Raw genomic sequence first — 18999 nt, forward strand, 5'->3', positions numbered from 1 at the left:
GCCCTTCTAAAATCTAAGCCTAGATGGCTGTGAATACTGTGAAACATGTTTAGATAAGGTTAGAAATAGAAATGCATGTCCAATTAAGGAGATTAACAAAACTGTGTGAGTTGATATTACTGAAAATCATAGCAGACATAATTGAATTGAAAATAATACATTTTAAAATTATTTTCCTGTTTTCCGTAATGTCTATGATTTACAGTATTTTAAACAGCAGCTTTTTTGTCTTTTCTGCAGATATAAAATCAGAGTGCTTCTAATAGTTTCAATACCTAATTTATAATGTATAGTTTTCCTTACAGTCTGATTGTAATGTTAAGAAATTTTATAAAAACTTAGAAACACGGAGGAGAAGATAAACTTATTAATTCAGGGAATCAGATGAGTAACTGCCAATTTGGGGGTCAGGTTGCTTTGAGGATAACATAATACTAGAATTGCACAAACATATGTATATACACACATTCTTTTTTTAAAGTGGACAATTTTTAAAGTCTTTATTGAATTTGTTACAATATTGCTTCTGTTGCATGTTTTAGTTTTTTGTCCTAGAAGCATGTGGGATCTTAGCTCCCTGAGGAGGAGGAGGAGGTTTAGTCCCTAGTTCAGTTCAGTTCTGTTCAGTTCAGTCGCTCAGTCGTGTCGGACTCTTTGCGACCCCATGAATCGCAGCACGCCAGGCCTCCCTGTCCATCACCAACTCCCGGAGTTCACTCAGACTCATGTCCATCGAGTCAGTGATGCCATCCAGCCATCTCATCCTCTGTTGTCCCCTTCTCCTCCTGCCCCCCAATGCCTCCCAGCATCAGAGTCTTTTCCAATGAGTCAACTCTTTGCATGAGGTGGCCAAAGTACTGGAGTTTCAGCTTTAGCATCATTCCTTCTAAAGAAATCCCAGGGCTGATCTCCTTCAGAATGGACTGGTTGGATCTCCTTGCAGTCCAAGGGACTCTCAAGAGTCTTCTCCAACACCACAGTTGTGTCCAACTCTTGCGACCCCATGGACTGTAGCCTGCCAGGCTCCTCTGTCTATGGGATTCTCCAGGCAAGAATACTGGACTGTGTTGCCATTTCCTTCTCCAGGGGATCTTCCTGGCCCAGGAATTGAACCTAGGTCTCCTGCATTGCAGGCAGATTCTTTACCAACTGAGCTACACGGAAACCCTCACCAGGGATCAAACCCACACCCCCCTGCATTGGAAGGTGAAGTCTTAACCACTGGACTGCCAGGGAAGTCCTGTACATACCTTCTTTTTACAGAATATAAATCATATTGTTTTATCTACTCAGATGTGACAAATCACATGAATATAAAAGAGGGAGGATATAAAGTGTTAGGATAGGAAAGAAGAAAGAACTTTCATTTATCAGGTTAAAAAAAAAAGCATTTGTCTTCTGTGGAGAAAAAAGAAATTAATAAACATAAGGTGAATATATTAACTCACTTTATTTTTATTGAACTGTGGGGTTGGAGAAGACTCTTGAGAGTCCCTTGGACTGCAAGGAGATCCAACCAGTCCATCCTAAAGGAAATCTGTCCTGAATATTCATTGGAGAGACTGATGCTGAAGCTGAAACTCCAATATTTTGGCTACCTGATGTGAAGAAGTGACTCACTAGAAAAGACCCTGATGCTGGGAAAGGTTGAAGGAGGGACAAGAAGGGGATGACAGAGGATGAGATGGTTGGATGGCATCACCAACTCACTGGACATGAGTTTGAGTCAACTCTGGGTGTTGGTTATGGACAGGGAGGCCTGGTGTGCTGCAGTCCATGGGGTCAAAAAGAGTTGGACACAATGAGTGACTGAACTGATTTATTTTTATTCAATGATGGTAGCAAATTTCTAGGAATCAGCAAACTAAAATGGACTGGAATGGGTGGACTTAACTCAGATGACCATTATATCTACTACTGTGGGCAAGAATCCCTCAGAAGAAATGGAGTAGCCATCATGGTCAACTAAAGAGTCCAAAATGCAGTACTTGGATGCAATCTCAAAAACGACAGAATGATCTCTGTTCGTTTCCAAAGCAAACCATTCAATATCACAGTAATCCAAGTCTATGCCCCAACCAGTAACACTGAAGAAGCTGAAGTTGAACGGTTCTATGAAGACTTACAAGACCTTTTAGAACTAACACCCAAAAAAGACATCCTTTTCATTATAGGGGACTGGAATGCAAAAGTAGGAAGTCAAGAAACACCTGGAGTAACAAGCAAATTTGGCCTTGGAATATGGAATGAAGCAGGGCAAAGACTAATAGAGTTTTGCCAAGAAAATGCACTGGTCATAGCAAACACCCTCTTCCAAAAACACAAGAGAAGATTCTACACATGGACATCACCAGATGGTCGACACTGAAATCAGATTGATTATATTCTTTGCAGCCAAAGATGGAGAAGCTCTATACAGTCAGCAAAAACAAGACCAGGAGCTGACTGTGGCTCAGACCATGAACGCCTTATTGCCAAATTCAGACTTAAATTGAAGAAAGTAGGGAAAATCACTACAGCATTCAGGTATGACCTAAATCAAATCCCTTATGATTATACAGTGGAAGTGAGAAACAGACTTAAGGGCCTAGATCTGATTGATAGAGTGCCTGATGAACTATGGAGGGAGGTTCGTGACATTGTACAGGAGATAGGGATCAAGACCATCCCCATGGAAAAGAAATGCAGAAAAGCAAAATGGCTGTCTGGGGAGGCCTTACAAATAGCACTGAACAGAAGAGAAATGAAAAGCAAAGGAGAAAAGGAAAGATATAAGCATCTGAATGCAGAGTTCCAAAGCATAGCAAGAAGAGATAAGAAAGCCTTCTTCAGCGATCAACGCAAATAAATAGAGGAAAACAACAGAATGGGAAAGACTAGAGATCTCTTCAAGAAAATGAGAGATACCAAGGGAACATTTCATACAAAGATGGGCTTGATAAAGGACAGAAATGGTATGGACCTAACAGAAGCAGAGATATTAAGAAGAGGTGGAAGGAATACACAGAAGAACTGTACAAAAAAGATCTTCACAACCAAGATAGTCACGATGGTGTGATCACTCACCTCGAGCCAGACATCCTGGAATGTGAAGTCAAGTGGGCCTTAGGAAGCATCACTACGAACAAAGCTAGTGGAGGTAGTGGAGCTATTCCAAATCCTGGAAGATGATGCTGTGAAAGTGCTGCACTCAATATGCCAGCAAATTTGGGAAACTCAGCAGTGGCCACAGGACTGGAAAAGGTCAGTTTTCGTTCCAATCCCAAAGAAAGGCAATGCCAAAGAATGCTCAAACTACCGCACAATTGCACTCATCTCACACGCTAGTAAAGTAATGCTCAAAATTCTCCAAGCCAGGCTTCAGCAATACGTGAACCGTGAACGTCCAGATGTTCAAGCTGGTTTTAGAAAAGGCAGAGGAACCAGAGATCAAATTGCCAACATCCGCTGGATCATGGAAAAAGCAAGAGAGTTCCAGAAAAACATCTATTTCTGCTTTATTGACTATGCCAAAGCCTTTGACTGTGTGGATCACAATAAACTGTGGAAAACTCTGAAAGAGATGGGAATAGCAGACCACTTGACCTGCCTCTTGAGAAACCTATATGCAGGTCAGGAAGCAACAGTTAGAACTGGACATGGAACAGCAGACTGGTTCCAAATAGGAAAAGGAGTACATCAAGGCTGTATATTGTCACCCTGTTTATTTAACTTATATGCAGAGTACCTCATGAGAAACGCTGGGGTGGAAGAAGCACAAGCTGGGATCAAGATTGCCAGGAGAAATATCAATAACCTCAGATATGCAGATGACACCACCCTTATGGCAGAAAGTGAAGAGGAATAAAAAGCCTCTTGATGAAAGTGAAAGTAGAGAGTGAAAAAGTTGGCTTAAAGCTCAACATTCAGAAAACGAAGATCATGGCATCCGGTCCCATCACTTCATGGCAAATAGATGAAGAAACAGTGGAAAACAGTGTCAGATTTTATTTTTCTGGGCTCCAAAATCACTGCAGATGGTGACTGCAGCCATGAAATTAAAAGATGCTTACTCCTTGGAAGAAAAGTTATGACCAACCTAGATAGCATATTGAAAAGCAGAGACATTACTTTTCCAACAAAGTTCCATCTAGTCAAGGCTATGGTTTTCCAGTGGTCATGTACAGATGTGAGAGTTGGACTGTGAAGAAGGCTGAGCACCAAAGAATTGATGCTTTTGAACTGTGGTGTTGGAGAAGACTCTTGAGAGTCCCTTGGACTGCAAGGAGAACCAACCAGTCCATTCTAAAGGAGATCAGTCCTGGGTGTTCATTGGAAGAACTGACACTAAAGCTGAAACTCCAGTACTTTGGCCACCTCATGCGAAGAGTTGACTCATTGGAAAAGACTCTGATGCTGGGCAGGATTTGGGGGGCAGGAGGAGAAGGGGACGACAGAGGATGAGATGGCTGGATGGCATCACTGACTCGATGGACATGAGTCTAGGTGAACTCCGGGAGTTGGTGATGGACAGGGAGGCCTGGCGTGCTGCAATTCATGGGGTTGCAAAGAGTCGGACATGACTGAGTGACTGAACTGAACTGAACTGATGGTAGAAAAAATTTACAATGGTGCAGTGCTGACAGGAAAGAGTGAAGAGTAGAGACGATCTGGGTAGTTGAAAAACTTCAGCTTTTTTCTCTTTAAGAACCTAATGATAAAAAGCATTGTATAGGAACCCCTGTATTATTATCAGATCACCCAATTTTATGACTGACAGTTATATATAAGGGAAAGTTGAGGTCTATAAAGTTAAGTTATTCAGTGTTTTGGAGAGAAGAGAGTTCTAGAAAAACATCTACTTCTGCTTTATTGATTATGCCAAAGCCTTTTACTGTGTGGATCATCACAAACTGGAAAATTCTTAAAGAGATGGGAATACCAGACCACCTGACCTGCCTCTTGAGAAATTTGTATGCAGGTCAGGAAGCAACAGTTAGAACTGGACATCGAACAGCAGACTGGTTCCAAATAGGAAAAGGAGTACGTCAAGGCTGTATATTGTCATCCTGTATATTTAACTTATATGCAGAGTACATCATGAGAAATGCTGGGCTGGATGAAGCACAAGCTGGAATCAAGACTTTTGGGAGAAATATCAGTAACCTCAGATATGCAGATGACACCACCCTTATGGCAGAAAGCGAAGAACTAAAGAGCTTCTTGATGAAAGTGAAAGAGGAGAGTGAAAAAGTTGGCTTAAAGCTCAACATTCAGAAAACGAAGATCATGGCATCTGGTCCCATCACTTCATGGCAAATAGATGGGGAAACAGTGGAAACAGTGGCTGACTTTATTTTTTTGGGCTCCAAAATCACTGCAGATGGTGATTGCAGCCATAAAACTAAAAGACGCTTACTCCTTGGAAGGAAAGTTATGACCAACCTAGATGGCATATTAAAAAGCAGAGACATTACTTTGTCAACAAAGGTCCATCTAGTCAAGGTTATGGTTTTTCCTGTGGTCATGTATGGATGTGAGAGTTGGACTATAAAGAAAGCTGAGCGCTGAAGAATTGATGCTTTTGAACTGTGGTATTGGAGACGACTCTTCAGAGTCTCTTAGACTGCAAGCAGATCCAACCAATCCATCCCAAAGAAAATCAGTTATGACTATTCATTGGAAGGACTGATGTTGAAGCTGAAATTCCAATACTTTGGCCACCTTATGCAAAGAACTTATTCATTGGAAAAGACCGTGATGCTGGGAAAGATTGAGGGCAGAAGGAGAAGGGGACAACAGAGGATGAGATGGTTGGATCGCATCACCAACTCAATGGACATGAGTTTGAGTCAAGTCCAGGAGTCAGTGATGGACAGGGAGGCCTGGCGTGCTGCAGTCTATGGGATTGCAATGAGTTGGGACACGACTGAGCGACTGAACTCAACTGAACTGAGGAGACCAATGTTGACTTAAAAAAAATGCATAATGTGAGAGTTATGAGATAAATTTTATTTGGGGGCAAAATGAGGACTGCAGCCCAGGAGACACTACCTCAGAGAAACTGCTCCAAAGATGTAGCGGGAAAGGTCAGGATATATGTGATTTTGGGGAAGGGACAGTATATGCAATCAAGCACACATTTTCCCAGAAAGTTGCCTCAAGCCTCGTGAAGCTTTCTGCTGGTCACAAGAAACAATAGTCTCCATGAAAGATTTTAGTGCTTTTCTACAGATGAGGAGATACAAGAATTGGGTGTATAAAATCAGCTCCTGAAAATATCTAACTATCTGAAGACCTGATGTACGTTTCCCCCTCCCCACCAGCACAGAATGCCTCATTTCTCCACCCTGAACTCCTTTCAGCGGGAGTTGAAGGTCAGCAGCTACAGCAGCACAAGATTGAATCCTTGTAGAGGTAGATGGTAGGCTCCCACAGCAAGTGCCTATGTGTGGCTGACACAGAGGATTGGTGCTCATTTCACTTCTTCTTGAGATTTTTGTTTAATATTAGCACCATTATTAAAAACTCTGTCACAAGGAGCAAGTACTGTTTCAGTTTCTCACTTTCCTATTTGGAGAAAGCAGGGATTAAAACACACACACACACACACACAAATTATCCTGTGTTAAAAAAATTTGACAAATGCTTGTTTGGGGAGCAAAACTTTGTAGCCATCCCAAAGTGTCGGGCATCAGGATTGTTTCAAGCTGAAAACAATCAAGGCCCAAAAGACTCAAGAAGAAACTTTGCCCTTTCCCCTTACTGCCTAAAGGAAGTATAGATAAGTCCTCCTACCCCTATCAGAGATTATCTGCAAAGAATGTGGGCTAGGTATGGCGGGGGAAACTCAGTGAGGGGCCTAGAGTTCAGAGAACCTTTATGTTCCATTGTCTCTGCATGGCCCAACAAATACTTGTCTACCAAGCATTTGCTTTTTTATCTCCATGTGAATTGCCTTCATCTCTTTTGAAGTTCCAAACCCCTACCCCTGCATGTCCTCTTTAGCTGCTGAAGATGTTTCAGACACTTTGGCTAGTTACTCAGTTCTCTTGGGTCTCTCCCATGTATGTAAGTTCGGATTTTCTCCTCTTTACCTGCCTCCTGTCAATTTAATTCTTAGATAAGCCAGAAGAATCTAAAAGGGTAGAGGAAGATTTCTAACTCCTTGACACTCGGATAAAAAAAGTTTCTTAGCATAGTATTTCTTAGAGCCTTTGAAAAATGAATATTCATTATAGTGATATATTTTCTAAACTTTTTGAACATATAAACATATTTTATGTTGCATACCTTGAGCAAGGGATTGTGTGGCAGAACAAGAAAAAAGATCTGACCACAAGGTCGCAGTAGCATACAAGGAGATTTATTTGGGCAGCGCTTTGCTAGGTTTGCAGGGAAGGGGGTTCCCATACAACAGAACTTCCAAAGGAGTGTGTGTATGAGTCTCGAAAAGGAAGTAAGGTAAGGGAACTCCCAGGAGACTGAGGAGGGAGGTTATTTGTCATCCCTTTCTAGGCCACATTAGAGTTGGTAAATTCAGTGTTTGAGTCATTATATGGATAGGAAAAGTGTGGGATTAAGCTTTCCTAGTGTCTATAGTCAGGGGCTTCCCCGGTGGTGTAGCAGTAAAGAATCTGCCTACAATTCAGGAGAACTGGGTTTGATCCCTGGGTCAAGAAGATCTCCTGGAGAAGGAAACAGCAACTCACTCCAGTAATCTATATCCAGTATCATATAATCATACCAGATAGGCATTTCTCTTTAATTTACCAGCTGATAATATATCTTTGGTTTCCAGTGATCTCAGTAATTATATAATTTATCTCAAAACTGTCTTTTTGCTTTAAAAATCAGACTAATCACTGCAACATATTTTCAATTCATATTCATTAGTCATTTCTATATTAATACAGGCACATTTAAGCATTTTAATATTGGTCTTGTACTCAAATTTTCAGTTTTTGGTTGTACCTTCTAAATATTTCATTACCTATAAGGTCTTTGATAATTGTTTTAAGCAGTTTGCCTAGGAGAAGCTTTTCTGGTTGACTGTGTATAGTCTGTTTTCACTTCTATTAAAAGTAGAGACAAAATGCCAAATTAACTATTTCCAAATTGTAACCAGAAAGATGATCAAGGTAAAGTTAACAAAAGTTGAGTTTATAATGTGTTAGGTAGTCAAGCTGATCTGAGACAAATATAACAGAACATTAAACCAGAATTATTCCAGTAAGGTTCTAGGGGACACTGTGGCTGCATGGGCCAGAGGTATCAGCTACTTTCTCATTCCAAAATGAGATACCAGACCACTTGTACATGACATAAATGCTTGGCTGAAAACTGATTTTGGAATCTTTGGTGCCTTATCCATTCAAAGATATAAAAGTGTAAAAATGGGAAGTGATGGAAAATTGGAAATTAAAGAAAGGATTTCTTTGAAGACAGTTGTGATTTGAGTTCTAGAAAGAGGGCTGCAGGTGCTTGCTCTTCCCTTCAAGCCTAGTGAGAGAGGGCTCCAAGGGGATCAGTTGGAGAATCTGATATGTCCCTTGGAGCTTGGGGAACACAATACACATCACAAACAGTACACATCAGACCTAAGAAAACTAAAAAGCAGGCTCTGTTAAGAGTCCATGTGGCCAAAGAGAGGACTGAAGCGGGGAAATATCTGCACTCTCACCATCTAAAGTATTGTGTTCCCTGTGGACAGACGTGGGCTAGCATGGGTTGCCTTGTATTTTGCTCATGAAAGGCAACCTAGATGGTCGAGGCAACCTCAACAGAAAGAAAATGAAGGTACGTGGCTAAAGGAATGAGGGCAGAGGAAGAAAATGCTTGCTACTAGCCAGGAGACACATTTGCTTGAATCAAGAGAACTGTAGATAGGAGATATACGCAGTGAGGAGGGGAGTGGCAGAAAGTGGACTCTGAGAAGCTCAACAGTGTCCCGCTTTTGTGAGAGTATGGATCAGGATCGGCTCACCCACTGAGCCCATGGTGCTGCCACTAGATCACAGCGGTAGTGCTCAAGGAAGACTTTTCTTTCCCTTACCTGCCCTCCTGCTCATCGCAGTCCGACCCTGCACTAACACTGCTGAGATCAGAAACCATGGTGGGTGAGTTAGGAAAGGAAGAGGAGAATCAGGAGGGAAAACAGGGAAACGAACAATGTTCCCTTAACACAGCAGCCTTTCCACCTACAGCAAACCTGAGCTAACTGGAGGAGTGAAAGCTTTATTTGAACTCGTTTGGAGTATTACATGATAATGATAAGAAAAGTCAGTGGCACATGTTTGAGATTTTCACTTGGGTTTGGGAAAAATTAACTCCTGTAGAGCAAATTTGTAATTAATATAGTGAGAGGAAAATGGAGTCACTTTATGAATACCACTTTCTTGTTCAGTGTATTGATTAAACATACACATACCTCACTGAGTAGATTTACACACTTTTAGTTGGTATTCTGAAAAGACCTATTACCAAAAATGGCTGCAATTACATTTCACATATTGTGGACTCTTCCACCTTACAATAATGGCCTTCTTGTTAAAATATAATTTTCTGCTTTGTTTGATGATTAGAGAGCCTCTGCCTGCCTTCTCACAACCCTCAGAATACTGTTCACATTAACTGATTCCCTGTACTCAGTCACATGAATTTTTCTGATTCTAAATTCTTTTCTTAAAATTATGATTATTAATTTTTAATAGGTAAAATCATTCACATGGTACAAAATTCAAAAGGACAAAAGGATATATGGTGAAGGCTTTTTCCCACTCTTGTCTCTCCACAACCTTCCCCAGAGGTACCCACTGGTAATAGTTTCCAACTAAAGTTTTGGCGTTAGTGTTCTGAAAAATGTCTACCTAAAATAAGATTTTAGTCTTCATTACAGATGTCTTTGATAACCAAATATAACCCATTACAGGCTTAGTTTAGATTGGCAGTTCAAACAGAAAAAGTGGAAGTTGTCAAAAGGACAGTAACTATTAAACTATAATTAGGAAAATAAGCTGGAAGGGCAGGGCATTAAGTACTGACTTATAAATGAGAACTAGGAAAAAAAAAATGAGAACTAGGTTATATTGTGGTAGGGGACCCATGTGTAGGAATAATGTGAAAGAGGTGTTATGGCTCTTATACAAGCCAAAGGCTGTGACTAATTAAGTGAAGTACACATCAGCCAAATGATTCTGAATCTCAATGGCTACATCTTGGTGTGATTACAGTTAACAGGTCATTTAGCATATTTGATAGATGTAATATTATAAACGACTACACAAAGCATCATGTTTAATATCATGACCACTACTACTGCCACCATCGTCCTTATCATCACAGTTAGCATTTATTGGGCCTTGGCCATCACCACCATCACCATCACCATCATCATCATGATTAACATTTCCTGAGCCCTCAGTATGTGCTAGGCACCAAAAAATGTGTTGTTGGATCAAGTTTATAAGGTAGGTACTGTCATTATACTCACCTTCAGATGAGGAAACTGAATAATGAAATGGGTTAAGTAATTTACTCAAGGTTACACAGTTATTAAAAGATGAAACCAAGATTTGAACCCAAGCAGCCTCATACTTACCCTGGTGGATCAGATGGTATAAAGAATCTGCCTGCAATGCAGGGCACCTGGGTTCAATCCCTGGGTTGGGAAGATCCCCTGAAGAAGGAAGGGCTTCCCTGGTGGCTCAGTAGTTAAGAATCCACCTGCAATGCACGGACTTCAGGAGACATGGGTTCGATCCCTGGGTTGGGAAGATCCCCTGGGGGAGGACATGGCAACCCACTCCAGTATTCTGGCCTGGAGAATCCAAATGGGCAGAGGACCCTGACAAGCTACAGTCCATAGCGTTGCAAAGAGTCAGCTACAACTGAAGCAACTTAGCACACACACACACCTGGAGAAGGGAATGGCAACCCACTCCAGTATTCTTGAGAATTCCACAGACAGAGGAGCCTGGCGGGCTACAGTCCATGGGGTCGCAAAGAGTCAGATATGATTGCTCAACTAACACACACACACACAGCCTTATACTAACCTGTTATTAGAGGGCATCCATGGAAGAGTAATATACATATCTGAGGACAGCAAGTAAGGACAGCTTCTACAGCCTCGTCAGTCAGATTCACACAATGCCCCATATGAATCTCCTGTTTAAAAATAAAGAAAGTATAATCAAAAGAAAAGACGGGACAATAAGAACAGTGTGAAATGCTTGGGAAATACTGTACTCTGATAACAAAACCCCCAATACCTACTTGCAAGAGAAACTCTATAGGAAGGACCAGTGAAAGACTATAGTAATTTGGAAGGTATAGCAGCTTTAAAAGTTAAATGCCCAACCACTTTATAAGGCAATTTGGCAGTATCAGTATCCTCCAGAAGCCAGCAATTAATTCCAACTGCTATATAGACACCCACTATATAGAGAGAAATGCTTGTACATGTGTGTAAGGAAACAACTTATAAATATGTCAACTGAAATACTACTTGTAATAGTAAATAAATGGAGATTGGGTAAGTAAATGGTGGTTCATTAATATATTGTAATAAGATAAAACAGTTACAAACAAAAATATTTACTTGTATTAATAGACATAAATCTTAAACATAATGTTAGTTCAGACACTTTAGAAAACAGTGTTGTAGCATTTTATAAAGCTAAACATGTGCTTACTGTATGACACAGCAATTCCATTCTAGTTATTACCCCCCAAAATGAAACCATATGTCTACATAAAGACGTATGCAAATGTCCACAGCAGTATTTATAATAGTCTAAAATTGGAACAACCTGAAAGGTGAATATATGAGCAAGCTGTGTTATACCCAGACTATGGAATACTACTCAGCCAAAAAAGGGGATGAAATATTAACATGTTTAACAACATGGATGAATATCAAAAATATTATGTCAAATGAAAGAAGTAAAGAAAACAGTAAAAAAACAAAAGATGATATACTGCATGATTTCATTCATATAATATATTATAGAAAGAGCAAAACTATATTGATAAATGAGTGATTGCTTGGGGGGAGGCCACAGCAGAGCATTGACTGAAAAGAGATGAGAGAAAACCTCTTGGGGTGATGGAAATATTCTATACTTAATTGTAGTGGTTATAAGATTGTAAAACAATTACTAACATTCATCAAATTGTACACTTAAAATAGGTGAATTTTATTGTATGTAAATAAAACTCCAATAAAGCTTGAAAAAAATTTTAAAACATGATTTTGAATAAAAAAATCAAATTGTAAAACAACACATATGATATGAAACTATTATGCACTATTTAAAAACACATGACTCATTTGAAAAGACCCTGATGCTGGAAAAGATTGAAGGCAGGAGGAGAAGGGGATGAGATGGTTGGATGGCATCACCGACTCAATGGACATGAGTTTAACTCCGGGAGTTGGTGATGGACAGGGAGGCCTAGCGTGCTGCAGTCCATGGGGTCGCAAAAAGTCAGACATGACTGAGTGACTGAACTGAACTGAAAAACACATAATATAATATCTTGTTTATGAACATATCACAATGAAGGCAGTCGAGAAGGGGAAGACAGAGAATGAGATGGTTGGATGGTATCACAGACTCAATGGACACGAGTTTGAGTAAACTCCAGGAGTTAGTGATGACAGGGAGGCCTGGCATGCTGCAGTCCATGGGGTCGCAAAGAGCTGGACACGACTGGGTGACTGAACTGATCACAAATGATGAAGCACAAGCTGAAATCAAGATTGCCGGGAGAAATATCAATAACCTCAGATATGCAGATGACACCACCTTTAGGGCAGAAAACAAAGAGGAACTAAAAAGCCTCATGATGAAGGTAAAAGAGGAGAGTTAAAAAGCTGGCTTAAAACTCAACATTCAAAAAAGAAGATCATGGCATCTGGCTCCATCACTTCATGGCAAGTAGATGGGGAAACAATGGAAAAAGTGAGAGACTTTATTTTCTTGGGCTCCCAAATCACTGCAGATGGTGACTGTAGCCACAAAATTAAAGGACACTTGCTCTTTGGAAGAAAAACTATGCCGAAACAGTATATTAAAGACCAGATACATCACTTTGCCAACAAAGGTCTGTATAGTCAAAGCTATGGTTTTTCCAGGAGTCACGTATGGATGTGAGAGTTGGAGCATAAAGAAGGCTGAATGCCAAAGAATTGATGCTTTTGAACTATGGTGTTAGAGAAGACTCTTGAGAGTCCCTTGGACTGCAAGGAGATCAAACCAGTTGATTCTAAAAGTAATCAGTCCTGAATATTCATTAGAAGGACTGATGTTGAAGCTGAAGCTCCAATAGTTTGGCCACCAGATGTGACGAGATGACTCGTTCTAGGTAAGACCCTGATGCTGGGAAAGATTGAGGGCAGGAGGAGAAGGGGACAATAGAGGATGAGATGGTTGGATGGCATCACTGACTCAATGGACATGAGTTTGATCAAGCTCTGGGAGATGGTGAAGGACAGGGAAGCCTGGCATGCTGCAGTCCATGGGACTGCAGAGTCAGACATAACCGAGTGACTGAACAACAACAGTCACAGATATACACACACATACGTAGAAAGACAGATGAAATAGTCAAACATGGAAGGAAAGATACACAGGCATCTTCAGAAGAGCAGTTACCTCTGACGGAAGAAGGGGAATAAATGAGGGGAGGGAGCTTTAGATATCACATTTAATAATTAAAAAAAAAATAACTCGCTGGAATAAATGCAGGCAATGTTAAAATTCACATTGTGGTTGGCTCAAAGGTCTCTGTTATAAAGATTTCTATACATTTTCATATATTTGAAATATTTTCTATCTTTTGTTTAATGTTCTAATTTGAAATACTTTCTCATTGCTAGTGAGAATGTACAAGGGTACAGTTGCTATGGAAACAGTATGGCAGTTCCTCAAAAAATTATATATAGAATTAGGATATTATCTAGCTATTTCACTTCTAGGGATATACGCCAAAGAACTGCATGCAGGGATGTAAATAGATGTCTATACAGCTATGTTCATAGTAGAGATATTCACAGAAGGCAAAAGGTAGAACCATATCAGTGGATGAATGGTTTTTAAAAATGTCACTATAATGGTAAATTCATAAAGACAGAAGATAGAACAGAGGTTGTCAGAGGTTGGGGGAAAGGATAATGGGGAGTTATGGTTTAAAGGGTAAAGAGTTTCTATTTGGGATGAGGAAAACATTCTGGAGATAGTTAATGGTGATGGCTGCACAATGATGTGAATGTACTTAAATCCACTGAATTATACCCTAAAAATGGTTAAAATAGTAAATTTTATGTATATTTGCCAACATCAAAAACTTTTTAACAATTCTGAAAGTAAGATTCAGCTAATAATTGATATGTATACTTATGGTAGTAGTTTTTCTTTTCTATTGAAAAGTTGGTATTATGTTGGGGTATATATTATTATAATTAATCATGTCTTAAAGGAAACTTGAATATATTGAAAATTCTTGAACACTGAGGAGAAAGCATCATATTCTACATGGAAAAGGCATCCTATGATATGAATTGGCAAGGTGACAGACAATGAACCCTTTCATGGATCACAGCCTTGTTGTGGGGCAGGGGCTTGCATAACTCATTGAATCTATGAGCCATGCCATGCAGGGCCAACCAAGACAGACGGGTCATACTGAAGAGTTCTGACAAAACATACTGAAGAGTTCTGACAAAATGTGGTCCACAGGAGGAGCGGTTGGCAACCCACTCCAATATTCTTGCCTGGAACCTGATGGACAGTATGAAAAGGCAAAAAGACATGACACCAGAAGATGAGCCCCGCCAGGTAGGAAGGTGTCCAATATGCTACTGGGGAAGAGTGGAGGGCAATTATGAATAGCTCCAGAAAGAATGAAGCAGCTGGGTCAAAGGGAGAACAACACTCACCTGTGGATGTATCTGGTGGTGAAAGTAAAGTCTGATGATGTAAAAAACAATGCTGCATAAGAACCTGGAATCATAAGGTCCATGAATCAAGGTAAACTAGATGTGGACAAGAAGGAGATGGCAAGAGTGAACATTGACATCTTAGGAATCAGTGAACTAAAATGGATGGGAATGGGCAAATTTAATTCAGATAACTATAATGTCTACTACTGTGGGCAAGACTTCCTTAGAAGAAGTGGAGTAGCTCTCACAGTCAATAAAAGAGTCCACAATGCAGTACCTGGGTGCATCCTCAAAAATGACAAAAAGATCCTGGTTCATTTCCAAGGCAAACCATTCAACATCAGAGTAAGCCAAGTCTATGCCCAAACACTGATGCTGAAGAAGCTGAAGCTGATCGATTTTATGAAGACCTACAACACCTTCTAGAACTAACACCAAAAAAAGATGTCCTTTTCATCCTTGGGGATTGGAATACAAAAGTAGATAAGTCAAGAGATTCCAGGAAAAACAGGCAAGTTTGGCCTTGGTGTACCAAATAAAGCAGGGCAAAGGTTAGCAGAGTTTTGTCAAGAGAACACACTGGTCATAGCAAACACCCTTTTCCAAAAACACAAGAGATGAGTCTACACATGGACATAACCAGATGGTCAATACCAAAGTCAGATTGATTATATTCTTTAAGCCGAGGATGGAGAAGCTCTATACCTAGAGCCAGAGCTGAGTGTGGCTCATATCGTGAGCTCCTTATTGCAAAATTCAGGCTTAAATTGAAGGAAATAGAGAAATCCACTAAGCCATTCAGGTATGACCTAAATAAAATCCCTTATGGTTATACAGTAGAGGTGATGAATAGATTCAAGAGATTAGATCTGATAGAGAGAGTGCCTCAAGAACTATGGACATTTATATGAGATTATTATTAAATGAGGTTTATAACACTGTACAGGAGGCAGTGACCAAAATCCATGCCAAAGAAAAAGAAATGCAAGAAGGCAAAGTGGTTATTTGAAGAAGCTTTACAAATAGCTGAGGATAGAAGAGAAACAAAAGGCAAGGGAGAAGGGGAAAGAAAGATACACGCACTGGATGCAGAGTTCCAGAGAATAGCAAAGAGAGATAAGAAAGCTTTCTTAAATGAACAATGCAAAGAAACAGAGGAAAACAATAGAATGAGAAAGACTAGAGATCTCTTCAAGAAAATGGGAGATATCAAGGGAACATTTCATGCAAGGATGGGCATGATAAAGGACAGAAATGGTAAGGACCTAACAGAAGCAGAAGGTATTAAGAAGAGGTGCAAAAATACACAGAACTATACAAGAAAGGCCTTAATGACCCAGATAATAATGATGGTGTGGTCACTCATCTAGTGTTGGACATCCTGGAGTGAGAAGTCAATGGGGCTTTAGGAAGCATATTACGAACAAAGCAAGTTGAAGTGATGGAATTCTAGCTGAGTTATTTCAAATTCTAAAAGATGATGCTGTGAAAGTGCTGCACTCAATATGCCAGCAAATTTGGAAAATTCAGTAGTGACCACAGGCCTGGAAAAGTTCAGTTTTCATTTCAATCCCACAGAAGGGCAATGCTAAAGAATATTCCAACTACCATACAATTGCACTCATTTCACATACTATCAAGGTAGTGTTCAAAATTCTTCAAGCTAGGCTTCAGCAGTATGTGAACAAAGAAACTTTAGATGTACAGGCTGGGTTTAGAAAAGGCAGTGGAACCAGAGATCAAATTGGCAACATTCTTTGGATCATGGAGAAAGCAAGGGAGTTCCAAAAAATATCTGCTTCTGCCTCATCAACTATGCTAAAGCCTTTGACTGTGTGGATCACAACAAACTGTGGAAAATTATTAAAGAGATGAGAGTAGCAGATTGCCTTACCTGTCTCCCAAGAAACCTATATGCAGGTCAGAAACAACAATTAGAAATGGACATGGAATAATGGGTTGGTTCAAAATTAGGAAAGGAGTACAATAAGGCTGTATATTGTCACCTTGCTTATTTTACTTATATGCAGAGTACATCATGCAAAGTGCCAGGCTGGATGAAGCACAAGCTGGAATACAAGACTGCTGGAGAAATATCAACAACCTCAGATATGTAGATGATACCACTCTAACGGCAGAAAATGAAGAGGAACTGAAGAGCCTCTTGATGAAGGTGAAAGAGGAGAGTGAAAAAGCTGCCTTGAAACTCAACATTCAAAAAACACAAGATCATGGCGTCTGGTGCCATCACTTAATGGCAAAAAGTGGAGGCAGTGACAGGAGGCAAAAAGTGGAAGAAGTGACAGGTTATATTTTCTTGGGCTCCAAAATCACTGTGAATGGTGACTGCACCCATGTAATGAAAAGATGCTTGCTGCTTGGAAGGAAAGTGATGACAAACCTAGATAGTGTATTAAAAAGCAGAGACTTCACTTTGCTGACAAAGATTCTTATAGTCAAAGCTATGGTTTTTCCAGTAGTCATGTATAGATGTGAGAGTTTTTTAAAAGGTCCTAAATTCACATTTGGAGAAGGCAATGGCACCCCACTCCAGTACTCTTGCCTGGAAAATCCCATGGACGGAGGAGCCTGGTAGGCTTCAGTCCGTGGGGTCACTAAGAGTCGGACATGACTGAGTGACTTCACTTTCACTTTTCGCTTTCATGTGCTGGAGAAGGAAATGGCAACCCACTCCAGTGTTCTTGCCTGGAGAATCCCAGGGACAGAGGAGCCTGGTGGGCTGCCATTTATGGCAGCCTACATCTATGTGCGACTCTATGCCGTTGCACAGAGTTGGACATGACTGAAGCGACTTAGCAGCAGCAAATTCACATTGCTATGTTGTTTCCCATGAAGTTTATGTTGTGAATTTGAAATTTTTGCTAGGACCTGTATTTGCCAGAATTGAATATTTTCTTTTAAATGCCTTAATATACTTTAAATGAAACCTAAGCTGAACACTGTTCCTTCCATCTGTTGTTCTCATTGTATGTTATTGTTGTTCAGTCGCTAAGTCGTGTCCAACACTTTTCAACCCCATTCTGTAGCACCCCAGGCTTCTCTGACCTCACAAGAAAGGCTGAGTGCTGAAGAATTGATGCTTTCAAACTGTGTTGTTGGAGAAGACTCATGACAGTCCCTTGAACTGCAAGATCAAACCAGTCGTTCCTAGAGGAAATCAACCCTGAATATTCTTTGGAAGGACAAATGCTGAAGCTGAAGCTCCAATACTTTGGCCACCTGATATGAAGAGTTGACTCACTGCAAAAGACTCTGGTTCTGGGGAAGATTGAAGGCAAAAGGAGAAGGGGGTAGCAGAGGACAAGATGGTTAGATAGTATCACCAACCCAATGGACATGAATTTGAACAAACTGTAGGGGATGGTGGAGGACAGAGGAGCCTGCTGTGCTATGGTATGGGGTCACAAAGAGTGGGACACGACTTAAGAGACTGAAGAACAACAGTAGGCAATGACATAGAATTGATCCACTTGTGTTGTTTTAGGGACTTAATTATAGTAAAAGAAGAAAAGGTGATATGTCCCAACATATGATTATTTCCAATAGATAAAAGCTGTAAATAAGCTGAAGTACCAACATCAGAAAATCAATTAAGGAAAAGTGATACATAACATGGACAGATTTTGTTCTCTGATATGACAGTGCCTAGAACTTAGCAGATACCCAATAAATATTTGTTTAGTAAATGAATAATTCTTTCACAGCAAATTAAATTTTAACCATGAAGATTGTGGAAAACTATAAAATGACTGATATAAAGTTTAAAATATGACAACGTTTATTGAGGTACTACTGTGTGACTGGAACTGTAGTTAAACCTAGGTATAGAATGATGACTGAGTGAAGAACAAAATGATCCGCTCTCATTGAGAACTCAGACCAATAAAGATTTCAGAGTCAATACTGACATTCAATTAATGCTGTGTGTATGTGAAAGGTGCTCAGTCATGTCCAACTGTTTGCGACCCCATGGGCTGTAGACTGCCAGGCTCCTCTGTCCGTGGAATTCTCCAGGAAAGAATACTGGACTGGGTAGCCGTTTCCTTCGCCAG

General features: G+C 40.2%; 1 protein-coding gene across 3 annotated transcripts in view; it reads right to left on the reverse strand.

The window, feature by feature from the left end:
• The window catches only part of AMN1 (antagonist of mitotic exit network 1 homolog), an 85108-nt gene that overhangs the window by 21024 nt on the left and 45085 nt on the right, over window positions 1–18999 (reverse strand). For all 3 annotated transcript variants that reach the window (XM_027541665.1, XM_027541668.1, XM_027541667.1), the window contains one exon: window positions 11037–11148. In XM_027541665.1, the coding sequence (XP_027397466.1) occupies window positions 11037–11148 (112 nt within the window). The remainder of the gene's footprint in view (window positions 1–11036; window positions 11149–18999) is intronic.

The sequence above is a fragment of the Bos indicus x Bos taurus genome, chromosome 5 (genome assembly GCF_003369695.1).
Source record: "Bos indicus x Bos taurus breed Angus x Brahman F1 hybrid chromosome 5, Bos_hybrid_MaternalHap_v2.0, whole genome shotgun sequence".
Classification (NCBI taxonomy): Eukaryota; Metazoa; Chordata; class Mammalia; order Artiodactyla; family Bovidae; genus Bos; species Bos indicus x Bos taurus.